We start from the raw sequence: 18,833 nt of genomic DNA on the forward strand, positions 1-18,833 counted from the left end.
GACTCTCTTCAAGAGTAAGCCCTGGCGGTGCTCAGGAAAGCATATGCAATGCTGAGATTCAAGCAAAGGATTACAAGATGTGAATCTTCTCGATTAACCAATGAGGTGTGACTTGGAACCGTGTCATCTTCACTTATTGGAACTAGCACATCACACATGTCTCTTCCTGGCATGTGCTCGGTGAAGATTTGCTATGAGATGTCTTTTTGCATGAGATTAGGAAGACTGGAGTAGATTTTCTTTTAAGAGCAAAGAACCCCAGAACTTATAGCTGGTCACCTTCCTGCTGACCTCCTTGCTCTACTGGGAAATTGTGGGGGTGGGGGATCCTGCCACCTTGTAGGCCATTACTGGGGTGTCTCTACAGCCATATTTAATGAAGGTGTGAACTAAGACCAACTTCATGCACTGAGTTTTTCAAGATACTCCAACATAAGTGTTAAAGTCAAGATTTTCAATTTCTTAGGCTGCTTTTAAAATGGCCATTGTAAGAGATACTGATTGACTGATGTTGCCTTACTACTTTCAGGAATTTGTGTGCTCAATACTTCCTGATCAACTATTTTATGTTTAAAGTATAATATATATATATATATTTTAATTCACTGTTTTTTCAATTCTTAGTAGCATATTTTGGTAAATACTGAGATACTCTAATAAATCTGAAACACATGGTAATGCCATTTTATTGAGTGAATCACTCTGAGAAATAGCCACCACCAACACAGAATGTATTGAAGCAGTGACATATTGAAATATTATAGTAGACAACAGTACTAAGAGACATTAGAAAAGAGTCAGACGTTAAGATATTTCTGAATAAATCAACTAAAATATTCACATATTTGAACAATATTTTAAAATGCTTGTACGTGGATTATCAAGATTAAAGCTGACAGTTTTGTTTCCTCCCAAAGTCTTTAATAAGACATAAAACAGGTGTCTACATGAACTATGGCTATTGCTGCATTACCCACTATTATCTTGGGAAGAATTGTATGTTTTCATTATTTGTCATTAAAAAATGACCAATCTGATGTAAGAATTGTTGAGTCTGTGAGGATTCCCGGTTCCTTTAAATTTTGCTCAATCCAAATTTGGTGTGTGAGTGTGACAAGTCATGCTAGTTGGCAGAAGAGGTTCATACTTTCAAGAAAATGCAATAGTGCTGGGTAAGTGAAAAGGATTGACATTTTTATAGCAATTTGGTAAAAAGTGATAGGTACAGATGGCTTGTATCCGTTTTCCATTCACTCCACATACTCAAGGATTGGCTGATGCCTGCTGGCATATGTAACCCATTTAATCTGCCTTCTACTTACATAATTTTTAATGAAAATTCATGATTGGTAAAAATTGGCTTTTAAAAAGTTGTCTAGAATTGGAATTTTTATGTCTCAGTATTTCTGAAATAATTCATTACAGAAAGAACCAATAAAATGAAGTCTTATTCCCCAATAATTAAAATTGTCTAAAGATAATTTTTAATTTAATTATAAATATTTCTTCTTTTCTACCAGTCAAATTTTCTGAAGATTATTAGACTGAAAAAACAATGTGTACTGAGACGTATACATGCGAATACTTCATATTTTCAAAGATCAACTCTCATGTGAACTAGTATTCTTTTTCAGCTACTCATCATTTGGCAAATGAAGTTGAAAATTATTGTGAATATGATTGGTTAAAATGTAAATTGTTTAGCTAACATGGCTAACTTAGCATTAGCTTACTTGTATATTTTGAAGTGTACCTCATAACATAATTTTTGAAGGTAGATAAAAAGCAGAAGAGAGAAATGCAAATTTTGTTCACAATATTATTGTCCTTGGGATATTTTTAGCAAAACAGAAAACCATAGTACAAACTGGAAAAGGAAATTTTAACCCTCACTAAACATGAGACTTGTTATTTTCATGTGTCATTTCTGAATCCCCTACGTACTTTTTCCTTAACTGTTTTTGCTCTTTAGATTTTGTGTCTTTGCTTACTAATCAGAAGTGTGGGCCGGTGGTTGTATGGATTTTGAGACTCAGAATTTCTCAAGTTAAAGCTTTGCCTAGAAATCATTGAACAGTTCAAGTCTCTTTTTACTGCCTATCATTAATTTATTCAACAATTCCTGCCTTTAGAATTAAAAAAACATACAAATTCCAAGTTTGTGCAGAATAGACTTATGATAGGGAAAGATAAAAGTGGAGGCTGGGGTCATATCTCAGCAGGTGAGCACTTACCTTACATGTAAAAGCTTTGAGTTTTATCCCTAAACCAAATACTCGAACAGAAAAATTAGAAAGATAGGGATACACATTCTATTAAGTCATGGATAGCTTTCGTTTTTTCTATCAAATTTTAAATTGCATTATCTGTTTTATATTCATATTTTTGATAGTTTTTAACTAAATAAAACAGCATCTCAATATTTTATACAACATCAAATTTATTTTTGTTTAGAAAAGGCCTCTGATTTTTACATATCAAACTCAGGTCTAAATTAAACTCAACTGAAAATATCAAATTTAATTTAGTAACTCAAATGAGTTTCTATCCAAAATGATTATTAACAGATTATAAATAGTCAAGAATATTTCAAGAGTTTGGAGCCACACCATGTTCCGTCTAATGATACTACTTGCCGGCCTCTACAATTTGCTTCTGTCACAATCAGGTTCTCAAAATTTATCTCTACAAATTATAATTCCAGAGAAGATCTATACAAAAGCAAGTGATAATTCAAAAATAGAAACTGACCATATAACCTATATCATTCCAATAGATGGGCGACCATATAATGTGCACCTTAAAAAACGATTTATTTTATCAGACAATTTTATGATTTACATATATAATGAAGGATTTGTGAGTTCTCAATATTTAGACACGCAGAATCAGTGCTACTACCAAGGATACATCGAAGGATATCCAAATTCTATTGTCACACTCAGCACATGCTCTGGAATTAGAGGAATAATACAATTTAAAAATGTTTCATATGGAATAGAACCTCTAGAATCTGATACTGAATTCAAACATATCCTTTTCAAATTAAAAAATGACAACAAACATCCAGCTGCTATAAAAAATTACAAAGAAACAGAACAAGGAACAATCTTGGGTTTACATTCACACGTAGAATCAACTCTGGAACTAAATCCTCTCTATCTAGAAACATATATAGTGGTGGATAAAGCTTTGTATGATCACTTGGGTGCTGATAGCATGATCGTAGCCAAAAAAGTCATCGAAATTATTAGCCTTGTAAATACAATGTTTTCCCAACTTAAGGTTACAATTGTGATATCATCATTAGAGTTGTGGTCAGATAATAACAAGATTTCTACAGCTGGTGAGGCAGATGAATTATTGCAAAGATTTTTAAAATGGAAAAATACCTATCTTACCTTAAGACCTCATGATCTTGCACTCCTTTTGATCTATCGTGATACTCCAGATTATGTGGGAACAACAATTCCTGGAAAGATGTGCGTTGATCATTATTCTGCAGTAATTGCTTTGTATCCCAAGAAGGTAACCTTGGAAGAATTTTCTGTTGTTGTCACTCAGTTGTTGGGGCATAGTCTTGGAATGTCTTATGATGATGTAAGTGAATGTCAATGTCCAGGAACCATTTGCATTATGGATCCAGAAGCTAAGAAATTCAGTGGTGTGAAGACTTTCAGTAGTTGCAGTTTGAATGACTTTGAAAATTTCATTATAAATATGGGCACCAAATGCCTAGAGAATAGACCACAAATGCAAACTAGAGTAGCATTCTGTGGCAATAAAATAGTGGAAAGTCCAGAGCAATGTGATTGTGGTACAAAAGAGGAATGTGGATCTAATAGCTGTTGTAATTATAAAACCTGTATGCTTAAAAGTGGAGCTCAATGTGATACAGGCTCATGCTGCAAGAGTGACTGTACATTTCAACCTGCAGGTTTTACATGTAGGCCTACTCGTCATGCAGAATGTGATATGCCTGAAACTTGTAATGGAACCTCAGGACAATGTCAGCCCGATATAACAATACACAATGGACGTCCATGCAAAGGAGGAAGATATATCTGTTATGGAGGAAATTGCCAAGATCTTGATGCCCGTTGTGAGGCTTTATTTGGAAGAGGCTCACAAAGTGCTCCATTTCACTGCTATGAAGAAATAAATTCCCAAAAAGATAGATTTGGAAACTGTGGTGTAAATAATGGACAATATGTATTTTGTCTTTGGAGAAATCTTATATGTGGAAGGTTAATTTGCACTTACAACTCTCGAGTTCCTTACCAAAAAGACAATACTTCTGTGATTTATGCTTCTATACGAGACACAATATGTATAACATTAGACTACAGACAGCGTATGAATGAACCAAATCCAATGAGAGTTGAGAGCGGAGCTATTTGTGACACTAATAGGATTTGTGTAGATGGTATATGTGTAGAATCAAGGAATATTAAGAATGAAGAATCTGCCTGTACAAGAGGATGCCATGGCAATGGAATTTCTTCTCAGAAAAACCAGTTAGGAGAATGGAAAAAAAATGGTGGATGCTATGTTCCTACATTCTTTTGCCTGGTCTCATTATAGGAATCATAGTAGCTCTTTCATGGGATCAATGGAAAAAGTGTTTCAACAAGGAAGAGGAAAACCTAACTAGCAACAAATCAGAAGGCAGCACTGACACATATGTTAGCGGATCTATGTCTGAAACCACTAACAAAACAGACACTTCCAAATTCAAATCAGAATTTAGTGCTCAGACAGACGACAGCAAATCAAAATCAGAGGAAAATCTCCAATCATCTAACAGTAACAACATCTAATTACTTAAGACGGCAATGGATATTAATGGGAAGTAAAAACTCTGCCTTTCCTCACCTGCGTGGCCTGGCTAACGGAAACAATAAAATCAAGTGTGGACAAAAAAAAAAAAAAAAAAAAAGAATATTTCAAGATAAATTTATATTTAATATCAATTGGCTTTGTAAATTTTAATTTAAAATTTAAAAAAATCAAATATATTTTCTTGTGTGCTAATACTTCGAGTTCTGCCATAACAGGAATCTACCCTATACAACCGAGTATTGTGCTCATCTATACTAATTTTTAGGGAAATGCCTATTTAAATGCCTATTTGTTATGCACAAATCTAAAGAAAATCATAAAAAAATATTTGTTTATATTGAGTGGAAAAAATGGTCATATCTAAATACCCAAGCCAAATCTACAACAATAGAATTAAGAGACCCAAACTATAAAAAGCTAAACACAAAATGGACTTATTACACTAATATTCCAGGGAGCTAAGGATGGAGGTATGGGAGGCATGATGATAACTATGGCGGAGGGAGGTCAACACTAGTGGTAGGAATGGCCCTAATTTATTGTCACTATGTACCTTAAATGCAACTGTGAAAGACTTGTAATTCAAAATGGTCTCAATAAAAAATTAAATAAAAAAGACTTGCTTATATAGTAACCCCACTGTATAAAAACAAAAACAATTAAGAAAATAATGGTGATGGGGCAGGAGAGAAAGCATGAAGGTAGGGTGTTTGCCTTGCATGCAGAAGGATGGTGGTTCGAATCCCAGTGTCCCATATGGCTCCCTGAGCCTGCCAGGAGCAATTTCTGAGCATAGAGCCAGGAGTGAAGAGAGAGAGAGAGAGAGAGAGAGAGAGAGAGAGAGAGAGAGAGAGAGAGAGAGAGATTATTTTAATATGCTAACTAGGAAATGTGCATACAAATTAGGACAATGAATGCAATTCAGTTTACCCAAGGCTTTCTTTTGCATTTTTATTATATTGCAATAGATAATTTATATTTTACGCTCTTTCCTTCCTGGGAGCCTAGCCGGGAGGTCCTGCCAGCATGGCATTTGGCAGCCCTCCACCATGCCAAAGGCCTCTGTAACCAGGCCTAGGAAGTGGTGTGGGACATGGGTCACCCTAGCATCTCTCTACCTCCTTCCTCGGGTACTCCAGGGCTTTGCCTGGCCACATGGCTGGGCAAGGTAGCGAGGTGGGAATAGTACAATAGGTTCTGGCATTAGGACTTACCAGGGTATTTTTCTTATTAAACCTGTTCATTGTGAAACTTTATGAGAAATATATGGATATTATTGTTTTTCATCTGCTTGTCATTATCTGAACGCCAGGAAGGCGCTCGTTTTATTCCTTTACTCCCTCACTCCCAGCTCTTGTTACCCCACATTTAATCATCTTTCTGTACTAAGGAGTTTTGTTTTGGCCAAGGTGGATTACATATTTCACAGTAATTTTTTTGGTGGAGTCTGAAGCTTCAGCAGGCAATGCGTCACGGCAAGGTTCCATGCTGTAGGCTTTTTGGCCAAGATAAGGTGAAGATACAGCCTTGGCTGCCCCCCACAGCCTTTTCTCTCCTTCCTCCCCATCTCCAGGGTTATTCATGGACAACTGTTCAGGGTCCCAGCAAGTGGGTTTCGGTGAGGTGCAATTTAAAAGAGACCCCAGGCTTCCTTGTTCCTGCAAGGGACTGGGAAGGGACTGCTGAACTTTCAACTTCCAGCAATTAGGAAGCAAATGCCTCTTGGGGAGTCAGAAGCTTCAGCAGGCAACAAGGGAGGACATGGCTCCATGCTCTCTTCAATTGTCCAAATCACAGACCAAAGTGGTGTCTCGGAAACACCCCCTTCCCTTTGACTATTTTTAAAACATAAAAGGGTCACATGTATCTCCTTTGTATATTTTAGATGTATTCCCTTAACATCTATAACTCTTTTCGAATATCCTCATATAGTGACAATTTTGCCTACTGGATTTGTTATTTGATTGTTTGATTTTCCCCCTTTGAGATCTGTCTTATAAGCAATACTGGTAGAAGAGTATCTCTGTATAAATTTCATGTATGTACCAAGTAACGGGTAATGTTGGACTTTATTTGTCAGCCCCCAGATGCACCAACAATATCTTGTGGCATTGCTTCTCTTTTGCATAGGCACATTAAAATGGGAAAATAATACATATTAAAACAAGTTCTTATCTAATAGAGATGGGAACACAAATTTAGTAATGTAATTAGGCCTTTTACCCTGAACATTGGCATAATGATTTGGCTCAGGCCTCAGAAGAATGGGCATCGCCCACACACACCTGAACAATGGATACCATCTATGGAAACAACCACAATTGTCTTTAACATTACCAGGATCCAAGCCTCTACCGGGGAAGACCTACCACTGCTTTGGCATTGACTTACTCCAAAGAGTGCTCCCAACACCCAGACAACTCAGCAACAGTCTGCATGCAGGGCAGATCACTCTGCATTGAATGGAATGCTGAAACTAGAGGATGCTCCACATCAGCCTGACATTGATGAAAGAAATGCACAGAATACAGAGTCTTTAAATATAAGAATCTGATACCAACAATCGCTAAAGCGTGAAAAAGTTTCACCGGGACCACGGAGAATGACTTGAGTTGGACGAACTTGAGTTGGATGAACTGGTATGCCTGGAACCCAGAGTCGGTCTTATGCCAATAAACTTCTGTGGTGAGGCCTTTTTGTAATCAGGTCAAGGATTTTTTTTCATTTTCCCCATTTTTCTGAACCTATGCAAACAACGGTGATTGCCACTATCACAGCTTTATAAAATTTTTTTTACTCTTATCCTTTAAGGAAAAAAATACAACTTACTGAACTTATAAACAAATAACTGTAGTAGAATGCCTGTCTCGAATACAGGCAGGGGATGGAAAGGGGGGAGGGGTAATGTTACACTGGTGAAGGGGGGTGTTCTGGTTATGACTGTAACTCAACTATGATCATGTTACTTAAAAATATATTACAAAATTTATATTTTACATATATAATACAGATTTCCTACAGTTAGAGTTACATTTGAAAGCATATCTTTAAAGGTCAGATGATGTTGGGTCTTAGAGGAATTGTAGCACTTGTAGGTTTTGTCTCATGATCCAATTTTATCTTAGAGTTCACAAAATGCTCTTAACTATATTATAGTTTTTCTGAATAAAAAATTGAATCCATCCAACCAGAGAGGGAAAATTAGCTTTTAGGTGGCATTCCTTGCCATAGCAGGAAAATTACTTAGCTTGGAAGAGGTATTGGCAATTAGTTCAATGGCATTGCATCGTATTTTGTTAACCCATTTACATTTATATCGTTTTAGATATTAAACATATTTCAATTTGAACTTCTGCCAAATATTAACAGCACATTTGGGTTCCAAAGACATTGTAACTGAAACGGTGGAAGTTATGACTAATTTCTTAAATAAAGTAAATACTGATTATGATTTATTGTGTTTATTTAAAATAGATATTTCCAGTGGGCTTTTCTTGTCTCAGAAAACCATATCTAACAGTTCATAATGCATTCAAATTTTTATTTTCATTCTTTTTCATCTCTGCATGTATGCCTGTGACATACCAAAGCACCAAAGTTTGGTTTTGATACGTTGCCAACTGTGTTTTCTTGTACTTATTGGAAGCCTTTATAATAATACTTTCAGCAAAACTTGTTAATCAAGGAAGTGCCTCAAATTGAATGCAAGCCAACTCTGAGAATTATAGACTATTTTGACACATTGTTATCTTACTGAAATTCTGTGGTAGGTGCTAGAAATGATAATCTGGTATTATTCTCCTTTCTTCATTACTACTTCATACAAAGTGCTTAAAATATCTTGTATATTTTATAGGTTGTAATTGATAAAAATCTACTGATATACATGTAACTCGTTCCTTAATTTTATGTTAGCAAGAGTAGTAATAGCACTTGAATCCTATCTTTCTACTAAAAACCTCATAACCATCCATATATTTTTAGACTTGGTTATGTTTGTCATATCCTGGATGACCTTGCATTTTTGCTTCTGTCTATATATGATTATTTCCTTATTTACTAGTCCTATACAAAACATTGTTCATAAGAGCCAAATTTCTTTGATTTCACCCAATACCCATTAGTCACAGGGGTTAATTATCTAATATATACAAGTTACTGATAGAACTTAACAAAAAATAACATCTAACCCTATCGAAAAATGGGGAGAAGAAATGAACATACAATTTCTCAAAGAAGAAATAGAAATAACCAAGAGGCACGTGAAAAACTGCTCCACATCACTAATTATCAGGGAGATGCAAATCAAAACAACAATGGGATACCATCTCACGCCACAGAGACTGGCACACATCACAACAATTAAGAACAGTAAGTGCTGGCAGGAAATGGGGAGAAAGGAACCTCATTCACTGCTGGTGAGAATGCCATCTAGTCCATCCTTTATGGAAAACAATATGGAGATTCCTCAAAAAACTGGAAATTGAGCTCCCATGTGATCCAGCTATATCACTCCTAGGAATATACCATAGGAACACAAAAATCCAATACAAAAATCCCTTCCTCACACCTAGATTCATCACAGAACTATTTACAATAGCCAGACTCTGGAAACAACCAAGATGTCCTTCAACAGATGAATTGCTAAAGAAACGGTGGTACATATACACAATGGAATATTATGCAGCCACCAGGAGAGATGAAGTCATGAAATTTTCCTATACATGGATGGACATGGAATTTATTATGCTGAGTGAAATAAGTGAATAAGAGAAAGACGCAGAATTGTCTCACTCATCTATGGGTTTTAAAAAAAATAAAAGACGTTACCATAATACCAGAAACAAGGAATGGAAGAACTGGCTCACAATATGAAGCTCACTACAAGAAGTGGTGAGTGCAGTTAGCGAAATAACTACACTAACAACTACCATGATAATGTTAATGAGTGAGAGAAGTAGAATGCCTGTCTCGAATACAGGCAGGGGTTGGTGGTGGTAATGTTGCACTCATGAAGTGCGGTGTTCTTTTGTTGACTCAAACCCAACTATAGTCCTGTTTGTAATCATGGTGTTTAAAGAAAATAAAATTAAAAAAAATTGGGGAGTGGATTGTGATAATCTACCACATAAAGCAAATCAGATCGTCACCTTGATCCTCTGTACAGCAGGACCTGCTGCAGTAACGAGACAGGCAGAGTTCAGGGGTGTGCTCAGATTGCAATCCCCCTCAGAAAGAGGCATCAGCCCTCTACTGAGGACAATTCCTGCTCTCTCTCTGGCTTCCTGTCTCTGGACATAGGATCCCTAGTTCCCCTTCCAGGGGCATTGAGAGCAGTTACCAGGCACATTGTAAGCAAGGGCTGGGATAGTTACATAACTGAGGACATGTAAAGTGATTCACAACTATAAAGTATATTATAACGTAATGCTAATTTCTTGTTCTTTTTTTCACAACTTTTTTTTTTTTGTGGGTCAAACTGGTGGCAATGCTTAGGACTTAATCTTGGCACTGCACTAAGGGTTCATGTTGGTCAGTGGTCATATTGGGGGTACCAGGAATCAAAGCCCAAATTGCAAGATAAACACTCTCCCAATTATACTATAACTCCAGCTCCCAAACTATGATGTGAACAAAACAGATTTGTTTTAGTCTGGAAAATATCCCAACCTTGGGGTTATTACTAAGGGAACAATTTTAATCTTTAAGAAAGTTCTGGATATGAAGCATCCTTTAAAGGAGGAAGAGGGGGCCGGAGCTATAGTGCAACTGTAGGTCTTTTGCCTTGCTCAGGGCGATCCCCAGTGTCCCATAATGTCCCCAGTAGCTGGAGTGTTCTCTGAGTGCATAGCCAGGAGTAATCCCTGAGTGTCACTGTGTGTGGCCCAAAAATAAAAAATAAATAAAAAGGAGGAAGAGAAAAATAGAAAACAAATACACAGAAAATAAAAAGCATATGGACACTATCACAGATACTATCTATTCATACACTTACTAACAGATATAAATACCAAAATGACACAAATGCGGAAAAAAAGGTAGTCTATTTTTAATAGGATGTCTCAAAAGATAAATCTTCAACCAAATGAAGTATGAGGTGATGAACTTATAATTTTGTAAAGTATTTTTAGTGAAACCATAATATCATTAAGTATTATTCAAAATGTAGAGTGATTTTATTCAACTACACTGCAAGTAGCTGTAAGGAAGAAATGACAAAATCTAATAAAATTGTTGGGGGGTCGGAGAGATAGCACAGAGGTAGGGTGTATGCTTTGCATGTGGCCAACACAGGAAGGATCTCGATTTGAATCCCGACATCACATACGTTCCGCCAAACCTGCCAGGAGTGATTTCTGAGTGCAGAGCCAGGAGTAACCCCTGAGTGCTGCCACTGGCTGTGACCCCAAAACCAAAATAAATAAAATAAACAAACAAAATATAAATAAAAATAAAATTGTTTAGCATTCTTGTTCCAAGGTAAGTAAAATGAGCCAATATTTTTGTGAAAACAGTGAGATATTGCATATTTGTCAGCTAAAATGTGACATTTATATTTTGAGATCTCAATTCAGGTGATGAATCTATACTTCATTGAAGAGCACAGATGTTGATGAAAATGGTCCATTTGAATGCCACAAAGTAATATTGAACCGATTCCAAAGCAGAAAATGTTCTCTGAACTCTTTTTAATAAAACCAGAAATTTATAATGGAATGGACAAAACGTTCTTCTGCCTAGAAATTACACATTGTTATAAATGACTCTTGGATGAAACATAAAATGCATGTCCAAAATAACATTCTTAACAAGATCTTAGATACTGCCAATTACATTAAACATATGTGCATTGATAACAGTGAAAAGAATTAAAACCTAACATTTTAAATTAGGGTTCAATATTCAATTAAAGCAATAATAAATTAAACCTGAAGAAAAGAGAACAAAGGTTATGAGTAAATTGTTACTGAAAATTTTTTTTTGATTTTTTGTTTTTGAGGTTTTTTTGGGGGGTCACACCAGGCAGCACTCAGGAGTTACTCTTGGCTCAGCATACAGAAATTACTCCTGGCTGGTTGGGGGACCATATGCCAGGATTCAAACCACTGTCTGTTCTGGGTCATCTAGGTGCAAGACAAATGCCCTACCACAGTACTATCTCTCTGGTCCCTCTCATGGAACTTTTATCATGATTTGGATAAAAACATTTCAGTTTGGGAAGTCAAAGTGCTTTTGTGTTTCCTTCCAAAAGTAGTAGTGTTAAGGTAACACTTGTAAGCACCGTATAAATCTTTATCACTGAGATATTTAACATATTATCAGTGGGGTTAGTCGTTATCATTAGTCACCAAAAATGATATCATTCCAGTTTAATTGTTTCATATTAAGAATGTCCAAAACATTTATAATATAATTTAGGACAGCGATTCTCTTTTCTGAAACCTATTGAAATGCTACTTTTCTTCTGTGTATCTACATTTCGTAAGAACTTCCCAATAATTTTAATGGTTTGTTTGATCGATTTTAATTTAAAGCTGTTGGATATCCTTGGAGAGCTAATCAAGAAGGTAGAAATTTTTCCACATTAACGTTGTCAAGTGACAGTAGGTTTAAGAGGTAATGAACATTATTTACTTAAAAAGAAAATGTTTTCCCTCACGCAATTACTGTTGAAGAATCATTAGCCTAAACAAAACCTCTTTGAGTCACTTAAACATATGTTTCATTCTATAATTTATCCTTCTTTTTCTTAACAGTCTGTGATCCCCTGGGTCAAGATTACTTTAGAAATACAAAAGGAACCCTAAAACTAAATAATTTCTATTATAAAATGAACATGTAAATTATGTGCTAAATTACTTATACTTAATTAGTAATTTTGCATAATGATATAATTCTCCTTCAGGCTCTGACAGATAACACTTTACAAATGTTACTTAAGTTCGCTCCAATTATAGCACAAACCTTGTAGAAATATATTATTAATCTAAATATGCAAACGTGAGCAATTCTGGCATTCCTTGGGCAAACTATAATTCAACATTGCTGCCTAAAAGGTAGCTTGGCTTATTTTGAATGCATCTTTTCTTATAATGCTGCTTTGCATGTGAGACTAAAAATATCACTTAAAAAAGTTTGTAAGTAGGTAACACATTATACAATTATCAGAATCCATTTATTTTGAATTTTTTATTTGAAATTCAAATGTTATAAATATTTGCCTTTTTAACTAAAAGCAGTTTTTTTGTTATTGGCCTTAACAGTCTTGTAAGACATTACTGTTACAAATCTTATTGGTATTTGCCTTAAATGACTCCAATTATGTGATTATTAAGTATCTTAAGCTAGTGTTAAGGCCGGGTAAACAGCACATTGAATAGCTGCTTTCTTTGTGTGCAGCCTGGTTCCCACCCAGCAACCAAATCACCAAATGTGGTTTCATAAATACCACCAGGAGTGATCCCTGAATAGAGCCAGAAGTTATTATTCCTGCGAGATATGAGGTGCATCCCCAAATAAAAACAAACAAAACAGTATTATATGTACTTATGAAGGATTTAAAAGGGAATATGGTTTGTTCAAACAAGAGAGTCATATAAAACATAAATTCAGGTTCCAATACCAGGCTAGGACTTGAAGAAGCAATAGTGAGGATGGTCAACAAGTGTTTGTCCAAGAGACTCACATTAATTTAGACTGGATCTGTGCACTCGCAGCTGTACATTCTGTGAATGTGAGGGTGAAGGAGTGAGAACAGTAGAGTCTGACAAGGGGACAGAAAAAACACATTATTTGACTTTAGGAAAAAATATAGGAGAAATCAGCTGGTTTTATCAATAAAGACCATGATAAGATGTCTTTGTCAAATGCAATTTTGCTTGGATTTTGCACATAAATACAAAATAGATTTTACACAGCTTTCATGAATATCAGATACAAGTACTGAATTCATTTCAGCTAGAATGTACTTTGATATTTTTGGAACTTTATCAAAAGATGTTCAACATTTGGGAAAATCATTTCACCCCTGGCAATCCTTCTTCTGATATATGAGTTGTCAAAACATGCCCTACAGTGATATGCTTGTATGAGTTTGTGATTATATTTGTACAATAATGATGATTTTATGTCTCATTTGAAAATGGTATTTATAAAGAAAATTGCCATTATTGTTGCATTAAATTTTTTGTTGTTTAGACTTTATCACTTTATCTCAAAAATGAACATCCGGGATATATTTTATCAGCTAGCATTTTACAAATCTAGTTAAGCCACAGGCAGATAAATATGAATGAAATTTTAAGAAGAAACACAATAACAATAATTCTAAATTTTAAGTCTTTTTTTTGAAGTGCAGTCCTATCGTTGGAATAAATAAACATCTCCTAGATTGAAAACAATCACAGTTTATTTTCTTTCTGTGTAAAGCACAAATGATTTAATATAGAACAAGCCAGATGATATTAGAGAACAATTAATCTTCTCAGCTCTGTGTGATGTTTGTATTGTGATAGAAGGTAGTTCAAATGTATAATTCCTTTTTATTGAGGATAAATACTGTCTAGTGATGATTCAATATGAAGGCAGAATATAAAAAATAGAGGCATATAAAAGACTGGAGTAACCATATGCACAATTCTTTTTGAAATGAAAGACATCACAGTGGGAATGTCATTTAGAACATAATACACAGAGTCTGGCAATATTTGAAGCTTTTTAAAGTAGTTCATAGAAAAAAAAGAGTTCCCTTTTCCCAGCGATTTGGATTGCAGAGCAGATGGTACACACTAACCTGGGTTAGTGGGTAACACAGGTATGCAGCCAACTTAAAAAGAAACACCAGGTGTTTTCGCAATTCATTCCATTATTCATCAACACACTTAGTTGCCAAGAACTTTGAAAAAGACTTCAGAAATAATCGCTGTTACTGGGCTATCAATTCATAACATTTACTTAAAATGTACAATATGTTGTGGCATTCTGGAATGATAGGTAATGGGTCAAGTTTGATCTTGTACCTAAAATGGCCAAGAATATTTTAAAAAATATGTGTTTTGGATATTTTTCATGATTTCATAGTGGACTTATTTGGGAAACTTTAATATATGAAAGTAAAAGACAGACAACAGGATGGTCAAATTTTCAGTAAGGTTTACAAAGTTAAAGAGGTCTTCCTTAGCCAGCAGAGAAATGAGTTATACCTTATGAAAGTGCAAGGAATGACCCAGAAAGATCTAAAAAGTGTGCATCAGACAGAAATCTCCTTACTCAGGAGAATTCCAAAAGTTTCCTAGATAGGTTGAAATTTTATGAGGGAAGATATAAATAAATTGACTTGGAAACATATTGCTATTACCTCATTAAAAATGAATTATTATTCCAAAGAGGCACAGACCTGTGATAACATGTTGAGTCATTAATTAATAAGTTAATGTGAACTGTATAAACCAAGTATATGGAGAAAGAATTAATTTATCTAAAATATAACTATCAGGAAAAAGTATGATATACAAATGCTGCACGTTTTGAAACCAGTTTAATGCGTGCTCACTAATTTAGAAAGTAATATGTATCTATGTGTAGGTATATATATATATATATATATACAAGTGTACAGGTATATACATACATCTATTATATAATGTATTTATAACATATTTAATATGTATATTTAGATATATAAACTCACTATATAAAATAACTAATTGTGATAGTGCAGTTTTTATACAATACCAAATACAGAAATTTAATCAAAACTCAATCAATCTCTATAATAGGAAATAAGATTAGTGGTAGTACTTTTTTCTTTTTTTGGTGGTTTTTGGGTCACACCCGGCAGTGCTCAGGGGTTACTCCTGGCTCCATGCTCAGAAATTGCTCCTGGCAGGCACGGGAGACCATATGGGATGCCGGGATTCGAACCGATGACCTCCTGCATGAAAGGCAAACACCTTACCTCCATGCTATCTCTCCGGCCCCTAGTGGTAGTACTTTTAAGACACACAAATGAATAATAACCCAATAGGCTCATTGAAAAGTACTGATCATATTGAAATTTATTATAATCATATTTTAATGAGTTACCATCATCCTGCATGTTTTTGTTTTTTGGAGGAGGTCAAAGGTGATAAATTCATGTTATAAAAATTCTATAACAAAGTTTATACTTTCCTTGTTTTATAAAAGTAATGTTTCTGATGCCAGAGGTTTATACTCATAGAGCCTTTTCATTGTTATGATTTCTATTTTTGTCTTTTGAATTCTGGGATAACAGTCAACAAAGCTGGGAACCGAGGCATATGTAGGAAGAAGGGGAAAGGGCATGATTGTGTTACGTTGAATGTTGTTCTGCATTTGTGAAGAAACAACTCCAGTAGGATTGAGGACAACATCTTAGTTTGATTTAAAAACATCAAAATATGAACTGGAGCGGGCTTGGTATTTGTATTTGCCTTGCACTCGATTGGACTGTCCCATGTTTAATCTCCAGCATCCCATGTGGCCCCCTGAGGCTGCCAGGAGTGACTCAGAGCCAGGAGTAACCCTGAGCATCACTGTGTGTGGCTCAAAAACTAAAACCAAAGCAAAACAAAAATAAATCCACAGACAAACAAACAAAATAGATATTTGTTTCATTCTGATTTCTCACCCCCTAGTTCTGATAGAATCAGCTGTGATTTTAAGGTAGAGGTCACCCTTTGACCCTCCTCTGTCTGATGCCACACACCTTAGCACTGGCATTTACCAGTTTACATGTCCTGTTTTGCTCAATAGAAACATACCTTTCTCTCCTGGTTACATGGCCTCTTTTTTATTAAAGGCCTTCAATGCTTCTTAAAAATAGTTACTTGTTACTGTACTTACATCCCAGAGACTTTTATAATGTGCTGACAAATAGTAAGATTTACAAGCCAAATTTTCTGTTTTGTCTTTTTCTTGTTTTACTCCGGGTTTCTCAAGAAGTGCTCAGGATGTATGAACTCAGAAACAGTCTGACCTGTGCAGCTACTGGCCCATCCCAGGGCATCACAGATGTGCTAGGCTCCTGGAAGGGACTCCAGGTTGGGTGCATGCAGGGCTGGAAATCAAACCTAGTTCTGGCCCCCTGCCCTGACCTCTCCTATCTATCAATCAGCCAGCACCCATTGTCTCAGAATATCCTTTTAGAATATTAAACATCTATGAACCAATGTGTCACTAGATTTGATCAAATGAGGCTGCTGTCTTCCCTGTGCTAACTAAACTAAGGTCTGGTTTGAGGTTTCAATAAATCATTGCAGAGGAAGGAATCTCTTCTATTGTATAGGGAGAGCCAAGTGAGTATGGGAGCCAAAGCCTTCTAAATCATTCTAGATCATTCTGTGTCCCACCAGCTTATTGTCATTACAACTTTGTCACTGGGGTCAATAGATATTTGAAGGGACACTTGCCTGACATATTAGTGCTCCAAATATGATAAGGAGCAGGTTCGCTGCAGGCTTGTGTTTCGTCCTTCTGAAATACCTCCTAGGAAAGTATCTGCATCTGTAAGACTGTAAAGTCTGAGGATATATGTGCATAGAATAAAAGAAAATGAAAAAGCCACTAAGAGTTTTGTGTTTTCTGTTTATGGAAGGCACATCAGACTTTGTGCAAGGAATACTGCTGGATGTGCTCAGGGAACCATCTGGGGTGCCAGAGATTGACCATGGGTTGGCCATGTGCAATGCAAGCACCTTCCTATGACTATCTCTCTGGCCCAACGCTGAGTTTTATGTGAGATCAGCTAGGTAACGCATTAAACAGTACAACTTTATTTTCTTAATATGGGGCAATTGGATTCCTCTTACTAATTTCAGTTCAGTTTAAATACCACTAAATAAGCACTAAGTGCTTCAGCTGAGGACCATCTGTGGGTTAGTAAGCTTCAATACTTTGAAACTGTGAATACAGTTACATTGAAATGAAATGCTAGAATATTCCAGACCAACTTCTTTCTTTCCTTTAACTTCTTGGTTATAATCTTTCTTTCAACCAGTAAATGTACTAGTTGATAATCAATTGTATAAAAAACCTTACAGTTCGTTTTTACCTCTCCCTAGTGTGAATATCTCTATCTTACATAACATTGATGAAAATCATATCTTTGTAAAAATTTGTTTGTTTTTCACTTCCATTCCCTAAATTTCTTTCAATAAATAAAATAAAAGGCAGTTAAGGAATTAATTATATAAAACAAATAATTTTAAAACATGGGACTGCCACCTAATAATTATTTTTAAGCAGAATTTAAGCTTTGATTGTCATCTTCTCAGCAGAACCTTCCAGAGCCTACTAGAAGTGGGCCTTTGCAATCAACAGCAATACCTGGGTATATATGCCAGAATATATGTAAGTCCCAGCAGAGTTCTTCTTAGTGTGTTCAGCTAAAACACTGACTGTAAGAATAATAAGCATGTGCTCAACATATGGTCATGTCTAATTAAAAATTGGATTTAACAACCATCAGCGAATAAACATCCTATATGGGTTAGTTTGATTGTTGCTAGAGAGACATATTATTTTTAAAACTTTTTATATGCAAAGCCAGATAGCCAAAATTAGTTCTTGAGTATGTGTACTCATAATAGAAATTGTCCTACTAAATTTGGTTTGCACAATAGGGCTCGTAGGGTTTTTTTTTAATTTAAAAATAAATAAAATAAAATAGAATACTTATGCATATTAAGAAAAGTGTGTGCTGGGTAGTCACACCAAGGTGGGCTCAGGGTTTATAGTTTGTTTTTGATTTTTTATTGTTTTTGTTTTTTTTTATTTAAAAAGTTCCTTTTAGAATTGTGAAACCATATGCCCCTAGAGAAAGTTTGCCCTGGGAGTGCATTTTCTGGAAATCAACTCTATAATACAGAACAAATTTAGTGAGACCATTTTTATTATGAATACACACTCAAGAAATAATTTTGGGGGGCCAGAGAGATAGCACAGTGGTAAAGCATTTGCCTTGCATGGAG

General features: G+C 35.4%; 1 protein-coding gene and 1 pseudogene across 1 annotated transcript; both read left to right on the forward strand.

Moving 5' to 3' along the window:
- Window positions 1–2,610: 2,610 nt before the first annotated feature.
- LOC126004449 (disintegrin and metalloproteinase domain-containing protein 32-like) lies at window positions 2,611–4,820 on the forward strand. Its single transcript, XM_049770878.1, is given in 2 exon segments — window positions 2,611–4,522; window positions 4,525–4,820. Coding segments are annotated over 2 exon segments (2,208 nt in total).
- A 15-nt stretch (window positions 4,821–4,835) lies between these two features.
- The window catches only part of LOC126004450 (ubiquitin carboxyl-terminal hydrolase MINDY-3-like), a 33,339-nt pseudogene continuing 19,341 nt past the window's right edge, over window positions 4,836–18,833 (forward strand).

This window comes from Suncus etruscus, chromosome 3 (assembly GCF_024139225.1).
Source record: "Suncus etruscus isolate mSunEtr1 chromosome 3, mSunEtr1.pri.cur, whole genome shotgun sequence".
Classification (NCBI taxonomy): Eukaryota; Metazoa; Chordata; class Mammalia; order Eulipotyphla; family Soricidae; genus Suncus; species Suncus etruscus.